This window comes from Candoia aspera, chromosome 3, assembly GCF_035149785.1.
Source record: "Candoia aspera isolate rCanAsp1 chromosome 3, rCanAsp1.hap2, whole genome shotgun sequence".
NCBI classification, from domain to species: Eukaryota; Metazoa; Chordata; class Lepidosauria; order Squamata; family Boidae; genus Candoia; species Candoia aspera.
The window spans coordinates 114,304,521-114,317,162 of record NC_086155.1 but is presented as its reverse complement, the minus strand read 5'-3'; the positions used below and the strand labels follow the sequence as shown (position 1 = coordinate 114,317,162).

The 12,642-nt window shown below is 38.6% G+C and overlaps 1 protein-coding gene across 1 annotated transcript in view; it reads right to left on the bottom strand.

Annotated features, from left to right (window-relative positions):
* The window catches only part of NRG2 (neuregulin 2), a 163,475-nt gene that overhangs the window by 146,811 nt on the left and 4,022 nt on the right, over window positions 1-12,642 (bottom strand). The window contains exon 3 of the mRNA XM_063299925.1: window positions 11,843-11,976. Coding sequence (XP_063155995.1) covers window positions 11,843-11,976 — 134 coding nt within the window. The remainder of the gene's footprint in view (window positions 1-11,842; window positions 11,977-12,642) is intronic.

The following is a 12,642-nucleotide window of genomic DNA, read 5'->3' as shown; positions in this document are numbered from 1 at the left end:
GAGCCTCTGCCTCAGGAATCCTATGGGCGAAGATTTCCTTCTCCTCTACAATGCCTACTGCGGATGCAACATTTTAAAATATGTTGCTATGCTACAACATGTGCAGATATATTATAAACAAAAATAAAGAATCAGTTCTTATTATTCACAGTGGACAGCAATTTGGCTTCCCATACAAATATGAACCTCATCAAGAAATCTCAGATCATGGGAGAGGTTTTCTGGAACCCCTGGCATCAGGAGCTGTGCGCACAAATCCCTGGCACCCACTTCCCAGCCTTATCCATCACTCCAACAGATAATCAGAACAGGAGGTTAGGCTTAGTCCTTCCTCCTCATTCCCAAACAGCCAGTTCTAAATTAGCACGAATTATCTGGAAGTACATAACATCTGGTGCATATACAGTGGAGCTGAACCAAGGTAACAGTTTTCAGTTGAAAACACAGCATTGCTAGATTACAGTACAAGATTAAAGGTTTGGCAATAGGAAGACGATGATAGCATTACAACATTTTAACTGGCTAGAGGAATTATTTTTCTTTCAAATCGCAACAATTAAAAATTGTCTGAAATGGAGCAACACCGCATTATAAAATTTCCAAATGGAAAGAAAGCATTATTTTAAAAAGATATTGCCTTTATTTTTTTTTCTGAAATAGTGGAATGTTTCTTCTGCATCCATCGCCTAAAAACCCGTTTTTCTCACAAGAACAATTTTGCACAACCTATTCAATTAATTGGTTAGTTAATTAAACGATAAAATTAACAAACTAAGATATCTCTTCAGATAACATTTTTAAACACTTAAGATTTGTGCTAGGAATAAAAAAGATGTGGTTTTTCATTACTACCTAAGATACTTGATGATGGGATCAATTATACTTGAGGACGTTAGCACAGCTAATTCATTTTGGAATGCCTCATGAGAGTTGCAAGATAGCTTCATGAATAAGAAGTCCCTGTAATGTGTATCTATGGGTGCAGATGAACAGGTCTTGTAACAGTGTTCATATATGAAACGTCAGAATTTCATCTGGAGAAGAATACTGCTGAATCAGTTACATAAAATCTTCCAGAAAGGCATAGTACAGGCCAAAAGGAAGACGGAAAAGACTTCTGGGGGAACAGAACAAGCTAACTCAAAAGAAAGTTTATTGTCCTATGTGTAGACCTCCTGAAAGTGACCCAAAGTTGTCAAAGAAAACACTGCACCGATGCTCCAGGTATTTTAGGCGTAGAAGTTTACTTATGTAAATGTACCTCAGGAATGACATGGCATATGATGTGTGACACAAGACATTTCAGAGAGGATATGGTATTATCTCAGGTTATCCATTTCCAAATATCAAACATGAGAGATTGAAATTTTATTATTCATCATAAATGAATAATAATATAATTTATGTATTTAAAAAGAATTGATTGAGATCCATTCCAACTATGCAATGTTAATGACATCTTACTTGCATAAGTTATTTGATTATGTAAATACTGTATCATACTGTCAGTGATTTTGATGGTGTAAATATATTTATTTTATGATGTTTTAATACTATTTTAACATGCTTTGAACTATAATAGATTTGTGTTTTAGTAAAAAGAGAAAAATATATTTCTGCCTCTGAGAAATATATAAAGATAAAACACTGCATATCTAAGACTCCACGAATTGCTCTCTATGAAAGGAAACTTGATGGCCTCCTTAAAAAATTCTATCTAGCCAAGCTAATGGCTTAGCCAAAAAAAAAAAAAGATGTAAGAGGAGTTCTGAATACAGAGTAGCTGCTCACACACTATTCCTAATATGAAAGGACAAATGTTCATTCCATTTCTCTAAAATATAAGACAATAAATCTGCTAAATATGAATTTCAGCTGCTCAAGGAGAGTGAGAAGGTACCAAACAGTTAAAATTAGTTATCAGTTCTCTCCCATCATCTGAAATATTTTTGGCAAAATCAAACAAGCAAATCCTCACATGTACAACACAGATAGTTTATTATAGTCACAAAGTCCACCATTGCATATAATTTATATACAATTTTTGTGGTGTATCTGCTGTATTACATGCAAACCATTTTTTAAAAAAAAATTACTCCATTTCTATCCCAATTTTCTCCTCCAGCAAATATCCAACATGGCTAATCAACTTAAAAGTAAAAAATATATATAATAGTTAGAGTTTTAAAATTAACACTAAAATAATCTCTAAAATCAGATTCTGGTGAAATAGATCTGTACAGATTTTGTAAACATTGGAAGAATGGAGACAAATGTAATTAGCTCCTGAAGGCGGGCACTGCATACCTGGAACAAAGCAGGAAGGAGAAACAAGTTGACTGGCAAATTCTGGGAGTTGAAGTCCACCCATCTTAAAGTTGCTGAGGTCGAGAAACACTGGTTTAGATAATCAGGCCCTAAGCAAAGTCAGGACTTTCAGCTGTAATTCAAGGGGTTTGACAAAAGTGGGGCACTAACCATTCAGGAAGTACAGCTAGTGGCATACACACAAACCCATCGCTGGTGGCTCATAAGTAATGGAACGAATGGCTGACAAGCAGCTGCATGGCCAAGTTTGGCCTGTTTCCTGGGTTCCCCATGACCAATCAAGCAGATAAAAGGCCTGGAGGTGGTTCTGAGTGTTACATTTGCATTTGGTAGCTGTTCAGTGGAACTCTCAACATAAGGTCCAAAGAGGTGTCCATGCGAGTGAAGGAGGCCATCATTAGGCTGAGAAAACAAAATAAACCCATCAGAGAGATAGTAAAAACATTGGGAGTGGCCAATACAACAGTTTGGAACATCCAGAAAAAGAAGGAATTAACTGGCAAGCTCAGCAACAGCAAAAGGCTTGGAAGACCATGGAAGAAAACTAAAGTGGATGACCGCAGAATTCTGCTCATGGTGGAGAGGAACCCTTTCACAACATCTAGCCAGGGCAAGAACCCTCTTGAGAAGGTAGGCATGTCATTGTCAACATCTACAGTCAAGAGATGGCTTTATGAATGTAAATACAGAGGCTTCACAACAAGGTGCAAACCACTGGTAACGCTCAAGAACAGAAAGGTCACATTAGACTTTGCCAGCAAACACCTAAAAAGCCTGCCCAGTTCTGGAATAAGATTCTTTGGACTGATGAAACCAAGATTAACTTGCACCAGAATGATTGGAAGAGAAAAGTATGGAGAAGGAAAGGAACAGCTCATGATCCAAAGCATACCACATCATTTGTCAAACATGGTGGAGGTAGTATTATGGCATGGGCATGTATGGCTGCCAATGGAACTGGGTCACTGGTGTTTATTGATGACCTGACTGCTGATAAAAGCAGCAGGATGAATTGTGAAGTGTATAGGGCTATACTTCCTGCTCAGATTCAGCCAAATGCTGCCAAACTGATAGGATGCCACTTCATACTGCAGATGGATAATGATCCAAAACATACAACAAAAGCTACCCAAGAGTTTCTCAAGGCAAAGAAGTGGGATGTTCTTCAATGGCCAAGTCAGTCACCTGATCTCAACCCGACAGAGCATGCTTTTCACTTACTGAAGAGAAGACTGAAGGCAGAAAGACCCACAAACAAGCAGCAGCTGAAGGCAGATGCAGTAAAGGCCTGGCAAAGCATCTCGAGGGAGGAAACTCAGCATTTGGTCTTGTCTATGGGCAGGGCCGCAACTGGGGGGGGGGGAAGCGGGGCATGTGCCCCAGGCGCCACGCTGGGAGGGGGTGCCAAAATGGGCGCAGAATCCATGTTTGCCCCGGGTGACACAGACCCTAGTTGCGGCCCTGTCCATGGGTTCCAGACTTCAGGCAGTCATTGACTGCAAAGGATTTTTATTCAGGTATTGTCATGAGTGAGGATGGCGAGCAGGGGGCTCCCATCCAGGCTGTAAAGCGCATGCGTAGTACTGAGGAATTAGGTGGCCATTCAAAGAGACACAGATCGGGCCTGCCTTAGTCTTTGGGGTTTATATGTCTGGGTTTTTCCCACGCTTCTTCAGTTTGTTAGGATTCTCTGTTATGTAGCAGTAATAAAACACTAGAGACCTATTCCTTGTCTCAGCGTGGGTCCTGGCTGTTAGGACAGGTATTAAAGGCGATCCTTATGTTTGTAATGATGTTGGTTTGTTCCATTACTTATAAGCCATCAACAATGGGGGGGGGGTGTATGCCACTGGCTGTACTTCCTGAATGGTTAGTGCCCACTTTTGTCAAACCCCTTGAATTACAGCTGAAGGTCCTGACTTTGCTCCCATCTGGGTGTGTTTCCTTCCAACTTCAATGTAGTGGTGAACAGAGGCCAAATAACAAAACAGTTATCCTTGTTCCAGTATTTCTGGTCCTGACTGTATATAACACGCCCACTTGTCCTTCCAAAACGTAAGGGGCTAACAACATCATTCAAAAATAAGTACTAAAAATCAAACAATATAAAAATTATCAAAGGTGGTAAAATAATTTGAAATTTGAAATTTGATTTCAAAACTTAAGAAAACCAGTTCAGTTTATACAAATGTATATAACAGAAAATGGGATGACAAAACAATTCATATTGCATCAAAATATACACAGCAATAGTAATTCTACGAACAATTTGATTACTCCAGTGAAGATAACCTAATAAGACATGAACATAAACCCTTTATTTCAATCACAGACCAGCATAAGATAAAGCTGTAAAATTTACAACCAGTAACTTTATCAAACTAGACCAGCCTTTCTTAACTGGGATTCTGTGAGAGGTCACTAGGGTTTCATGAGAGATCATGATTTCATTCAAACGTCAGGTGCCACCCAACGCTAACGCTTGCAGTGGGGGGAATTTTTACATGTTTTGACTTAGCTGCCAGCCTACTACTTTGCTTTGCTATTAACTTCGTAAAACGTGGATGATGTAAGTTAGAAGTGAATTGTATTGTGAAGTTTTTGTATTTTTTGCAATTTTTATGCAGGGGTTCCCTAAGACTTGGAAATTATTTCAAAGGTTTATCTGGGGTACAAAGGTTGAGAAAGGCTGATTTAGACTACAAAAAGTAAAACAAAAACTAAAGTGTTAACATTACCATCACAAAGGTACACTACTGTTAAATATTAATATTAAAATTACATAGATGCAATATAAAATAAAACATTGCAAATAATGTTAACGAGAACTACTTTTATACTGAAGCAATCTAAATTGTAAAACACAGAAAAATAGTTAAACTTACCATTTCTAGCACAGAACTATGAACATTATAACAATAAAAACTATATGTAGAAATCAAAATTAAGATTAATATTAACACTATACCAGCCATAATATAGTGAAGATTGAGAGCAATTTAAAATTAAATCCCCATGTCACATAGATGTAAAAGCATATGTATGGATAGAATCTTCCTCTGATCTAATGATCTATCAGCTCTTGCTAGGTTTTTTTTGTTTGTTTCTTTTAATCTGTTCAATCGTGACCAAGTCTTGGAGACTGCCTGGACAAGTCCCTGCAGTTTTCTTGGCAAGGTTTTTCAGAAGTGCTTTGCCACTGCCTCTTTCCTAAGACTCAGAGAGAATGACCAAGGTCACCCAGCTAGCTTAATGCCTAAGGTGGGACTAGAACTCACGGTCTCCTGGTTTCTAGCCTGATGCCTTAACCACTACACCAAAGTGGCCCTCAGCAATCGATTGCTGGTGGGCTTTACATGCTTCAGTGCAACACATAGCAACTTTATTAGTTGGATTATAGTCTGAGACTAATAAAAGGATATAGTTTCACAATGTATGGCCTGGAATCCTTTTGAGGTAAGAATATTTTGGATATTTCCATAGAACAGTATAGAAATCAAAATTAAGATTAATATTAACACTATACCAGCCATAATATAGTGAAGATTGAGAGCAATTTAAAATTAAATCCCCATGTCACATAGATGTAAAAGCATATATATGGATAGGATCTCCCTCTGATTCTGCAGTATACGAATCTATACACTAAAGAAGAACATGTTCAACTGAGTCAGCTTTCCCAGACAGATATGAGATCTTCTTATATCTTTCCTCCAAAGGGAGCTGTATTGTAACAAAAACAGCCAAAGGTGTAGTGGTTAATATGAAAAACCATGCCCAAATATGTTACCTGCTCAACAGGCATGTTTGTCTCCTGGCAAAACTCATGATTTTGATCTTTTGATAATTAATTTCTATACATCCGCCTTGCAGATTTGCATAAAGATCCTCAATACTCCTCTGAAACTTATAGGAGTCCTAGATAATGTAACTGCATCATCTGCATGTAAGAAAGTGGAACAAATTTCTCTCTCAACTTAGGGGCAGGGAAGTCCAAATGTGTTAAGTAGCCTATCCGGTCATTTATGTTGAAGTTAAATAACAATAATGGCTCTAGGATACAATCCTGCTTAACTCCCTTTTTTGTCAGTAGAGTGGCTTTCAAATGATCCTGGGGGTTATATCTGACCATTAGCTTTATGTATTTCTAATTACAAATGAGAAGTAGCATATGCTGATCAATTGAAGAGGCTTCCAGCTTCTCCCACAACTTATCTCAAAGAATAAAGTCAAATGTTGATTATAATTCAGTAAAGGCTGCATACAGGGAGACTGTAAAAGAGGCAGAATGTTTCTCTATTAAATAAGGGAGTATTACAATTGGATAATGGTAGATCAACCCTCCCTGAAGCCAGCCTATTCCTCTGCCAGAAGACTCTCCCATTATAGCCAATCTCTTCGTTTCCAGCATAAGTGTCTGGCACAGGGTTTCGTAATTGTGTTAAGCAAAGGAATTGGTCTATAATTTCTTCAGGCATCTTTCCTCCCTTTTTTCAAATTGCAAGACCCAATCCCTAGGAATGCAACTACTGTATATTGTAAATAATAAAGCCAGAGTAAGTGCCCACCAGGTTGTATTATTCTTAACTAATGCAGGAGGTATTAAATAACTGCCTGGCACCTTCCCTGGTTGTAACTCTTTTACTGGAGGCCAAAATGGTAGGTCAGAACACCAACACCTTTTCCGATCTTGGCCTTTGGCTAAGATCAAGTGTAAAGGTAAAGGTTTCCCTTGACATTAAGTCCAGTCGTGTCCGACTCTAGGGGGCGGTGCTCATCTCCATTTCAAAGCCGAAGAGCCGGCGTTTGTCCGTAGACACTTCCGTGGTCATGTGGCCAGCATGACAGTCACAGAATGCCGTTACCTGCCCGCCGAAGCAGTACCTATTAATCTACACACATTGGCATGTTTTCGAACTGCTAGGTTGGCAGGAGCTGGGACTAGCAACGGGAGCTCACCCCGTCATGCAGATTCGAACCGCCGACCTTCCGATCGGCAAGCTCAGCAGCTCAGTGGTTTAACCTGCAGCGCCACCGCATCCCTAAGATCAAGTGTAGCAATCTATTAATAGTGCAGACCATGGAACTACCATTATTCCCCAATCATACAAAAGCATAGAAAAGAGGATGCAGTACATATTACTTTCAAATCAAACGTAGGCATTAGGTCTCCAGTGGTGATTGTCATATTCCTGCTGAGGACTCAGATGCCTTGTATCTGACCATTCCCTTGGCTGTGTCTCGTTACCCTGTCTCCCAAGGTCATTCCCACATACCATTGCAAGATCAATGAAGCAGAATCCAACTTTTAACAGGAGTAGCTTCTCATGTTTGGTTTTTTGGAATGTCTATTTTTTTGGAAAAATCAATAAAGAATTTGAGAACTCAAAAGCAGATCAGGTTGTCTTTCTTTTGCAGACTCTAAGACAGCTGAAAATCGAATTTACTACTCAATATTTAAAGTACCTTGTGCTGACCTGTCTGAAATAGCATATTTTTTTTTGTTGTAATAAACATTATAAGTGAAAATTAATTAAAATGTGTTCTGCTATTGTTAAAACAATAATGCATTTTGCATTGTTTATTGAAGAACAAACATGATTATTAATACAATTTCTGGCAATGGCTTCTAGTACATCATGGCAAAAACATCCTCCATACATCTACAATTAATTGAACTGGAGCTGGTTTAGCTGTTAATGATTTTACAAGAATGTATCCACTTCTTGGTACTAAGTTACTACTTAGTTTGATTTAAAAAATTGGAAAAAAATCTGACTACTTGTGTTAACAGCAAGTACTTTCTAAAAAGAAAATCTTTTCTCTTTGAATAGAAAGTAGCGTATTCAGGTTATATCAATGCATTTTTTACTATAAATGATTATGGAACCTTCTTGACTAATGACCCCATTAGGATTCAAACCAAAAAAATTGGCTTTATCATACACTAAGCAATGACTGTGTATGTAGAAAACCACAATTCTCATTACCGTCACAATAAAACAATAAAAGTGCAAGGATTATTAGTATCACAGCCCTTGCTGATATATTATCAATATATACCTAAGCTCATACTAGTAAAGCTGCCTTTTGCTATAGTAATTGCTGTAGGAAAATGTATCATTCAACAAGTTTACCATTATTATTGGTCAACCAAACTCTTTCACTACAATAGATAGTTGTCAGGAAACAGCCGGTTTCAATTCTAGCTTGCGAGGAGTCATGGCCAAAGTGCCTTCCTATTTCTGGAGAGTAGTGAGTTTTACAGGCTTGAATCCTAGACTTATTTTTCTTTCTATTATTAGCTCCTGCCAGGAATATTACTAGCATTATTAGACCCACAAAACCTAATACTAAGGGAATTAGATCAGGCATTAACATCCTCAAGGTCTCAATTCAGAAGACTCTGGCTGGAAGGAATGTTTAGGTTTCACTTGGGGTTAAGACCTGGGTGTAGAACTTCCTCAGGATGAATGGCCAGTCTTTCAAATCTTACTTGCCCCTTTTCTTCTGCACCAAAGTCCTGCATTATTTTATCTTTGGGATCACAGTACTGTAGTTATCACAACTGATAGGATGGGAAACTGAGGAGGAGTCCAGGGAAATCATAAATTACACTCACCCTTTCTTCTAGAGCAGTGTTTCTCAACCTTGGCAACTTGAAGAGGGGTAGACTTCAACTCCCAGAACTCCCTAGCCAGCAAGCTGAATTGTTGAAATCCAAAACAACCTCAGATTAATAATACTGTTGGTAACAGTGTCCAGGCCAAAATCTCCATCACAACAGAGACAAATGCTCCTATTTCTGCCTGTCATAAAACTCTGAAACATATTCATTCCCTACAACCAAATCAAATTGGGTTACGTATATTAGTGAAGAGCCTAAATTTCAGCTGCTGGGTCACAAGAAGAGCAATCTTAATTTCTCTGAGCCAGCTTCTATACTGTGAGCTCCAGCAAGTGCATCTGTGTGCAGCTGAGTGTCTGCCAACTTAGTCTGACATCTAAACAAGCTACCATATTTCATATGCTTTTTAAAATGAAGTTGTATCTTGCTGATTTTCAAATTTTCCTTATCTGAGTCTTCCAAAATGAAGAGTCAGTTACACTATTTGACCCTGCTCCGGTTGCTCTGTATAACATCATGACTAAGGTGCCTGCTGTTGGTGATCCTTCTCCATGTATGCCCTTGACAAGGCATGATTCTGGGAGTCAACCTGATAAGCAGTATGAGTTCAAACATGCTGTAGCAGAAGCCAGCCTTATCAGCACCTTTGGCATTTGGCCCAAGAGCAAGCAAGAAGACATTTTTCAAAGGCTTGACAACTAAAGCAGACCTTAATGACAACTATTGCTACTGCTGAGCCCCTTATTGACCTTGTTTCAATTGATGCCACTATTTCTCACCCTCTTCCAGTAGCTGAGGAGCTGTCTGGAGCTCAGCAGGCTTGGCTTCCTGACCAAAGGGATGAGTCCCCACCTTTTATTTCAGATGCAGATAGGTGTCCTATAATCCCTGAAGCACCCTTTCAAAGGAAGTTGACTCCCACCCTTGCCAATACTCCTATGTTGGCTCTCCCTTCTAATTCAGATAGTGCTGGTGATGTAACTGTAATTCATTCATTCATTCAATTTATATGGCTGCCCATCTCAAACATATGAGTCTAGGCAGCTAACAGAAAATAACAAGTTTAAAACATCATTAAAAAACAATAAATTTTCTCCCCCGAAGGCTACTTCCCAAGCTCAAAGAGTTTCAAGACTTCCAGCACTATTCCATTCAGGCTCTTGCCCTCCCCAGGATCAGTTGATTGCTTACTCTACAAGCAAACTGAACCAGTTATCAGGACCTACACCTTCCCTTCCTTGCTCTGCTGCTGACTTTTCAGATCCCTGCCCTATTCAGTCTGCCTCACCTTTGTCTGTGAATGCTCCCTCTTTCCTGCTGACAATCATTACATTCATTTACCCTCTTCTTGTGTACATGGAACAGAGCAGGGTGGTTAACCAAATGCTTAGATTCTTCCTTTGTCAAATCTTTATCCAGATTTGATATTATATTTATTCCAGAAACTTAGGTGGTTGGCCAGATTGATATTGACAGATTCTGTTCTCGCTGTTCCAAGTGCAAGGGGAGGTAGAGCCAAAGGAGGTTTGGCAATTTGAATTTCTACAGGTTTATGGCTGAACATCATTCCTCCTCCCATTTGCTCACTGGGGGGCAGCAGTTTTATTACAATTCAACCAGATTAAAATGCTCTTGATCAATATCTATTTAGCCCCACTTCGCTCTCATAAGCAGATCAAACATCTCTGGGACCAAGTTGCAAAATGATATTGAAAAATGAATGTACCTTCATCCTCAAGCTCATACTTTAGTTGGGGGTGATTTTAATGCACAAATGGATTCAGACAACCAAACTCTGTATGCCCATTTCCAAGATTATCTTGAGGAGGCCAATGAGGGATACCCTCTCCTCACCTGCCTCATTAAAGATACAACCAGTAATTTTGCCTGACCAAATTAGCAACCAACCTCACTTGCACATCTTAAATAATAGCATTTTGCATAACCAACCTGCAGAATTTACCTACAGTATTGGTCAGGACTCCGAATGTCAACATTTCACTACTGTTTATTTCTTGCAATTTACTTGAGAACATTAATCAAATGATAGCTGAACCACGGACAGACAGCAACCATCTCCCATTAACCCTCAATATTGAACTAATAACTAGTTCTTTATCCAAAATTCAGAATGCTTCCTATTGGAAATTGCCAATTGTCCATAATAGGTAGAATCAAAAGCAAGCCCTTCTGGCTGCTAAAGTGTTTTCCTTCACTAAATTATTGGGACTTCAAGAAGAAATGGTAGCTGCAGTGTTGAACAACTTGATCATTACTCATTCTACGTCTCCTGTCCATATCCTACAAGAACAGATTTGCTATGGGCAAACTAGACATACTACCCATATTAATGTCAGGTTCAAAGACTGGTTTGATCAGGATTGTGTGAATTGTTGGCACATTTTGCTTTGTATCAAAAAGACTTCTCAAGTTCCCCTTGCCAAGTTAGTAGGAATGAAGAAACGATATAAGATCCTTTTGCTATCTAAGAAAAAGGATGCTTTAAAGGCATCCTGGCAGCAACTAGTTCTGGCAGCCAAGGATAAAACTCCACTGCCTTCTGGCAAATTAGAAGCAGGCCATCAGAGGAATGATTTACCCCTTCCAATTACCAAACTATTACCAAAAGTATTACCAAAGAGGCATGGGAAACCTACTTTACAGTTTTCTACAACTCTTACAACTGTGAACACCAGATTTAAAAATTGAAATAAATGAAGGAACTCTTCCTGAATGGCTCCCAGTTTTGGTTACTGAAATAAGAAATTTTACAGATTCCCTGAAGCCAGGTAAGCTCCTGGGGGCAATGCTATTCTGCTGGAATTTCTGAAAAGTAATGCCAACTGGAGGGTACCTGTTTTGGCATATCTTTTTTCCTATACAGACCACACGGGTCGCATTCCCCAGGATTAGTGCATTGCCATTATCATGGCTATATTCAAAAAAGGCGATGGGGTGATCCAGAAAACCACGGCCCTGTAAGTTGGTTGAGTAGTGTTCACAAATTTTACGCCCACCACCTGAACAACAACAAATTACAGAACTGGATAGAGACAGAATCAGTTTTGGGTAATGAGCAGGCCTATTACCAGTATAGTCAAGAAACCTTCATTCTTACTCTATTGACACATTTTATAGATCACAATAAAAGTTTTCTTCTTGCCTTTCTCCTCTCAGATAGGGAACCATTTATGATATATAATGTTGCTAGATTCTGCCTAGCAGCAATTGAGATCCATAAACAGATAATTAAAGGTACTGGACATGGGTAAGCTCACTGAGAATGCCTCTTTTATTTTTATAGTCATCTATTTCATATCCTGTTTGTGGCCTTCAGAGCCCTCCTTTTAGTTAATATTCTTGGTATTAATATTAAGAATTTTGTAGAGAGATTTTAGTGTTTAAATATTATTGTATTGTGTTAGCAATGCTAGATTTTAATTATTTTTTATCTCTCATAATTTTCAATGTTATTATTGAATTAGCTGTAATTCTTCTTGATTGTACCATATGCTGGTCAGAATAAAGGATTGATTGATTGATATACCCAGAAAATTTACATTCCTATCAAACTTAGGCATTAATATTCACTGTCTACCTAGACAGGCTGCTTACAATATCCATCTCCCATAAATAAAACATAATTTTTGTGCTGATTTCAGTTTTATTTGGTGTTTGTGTATTTA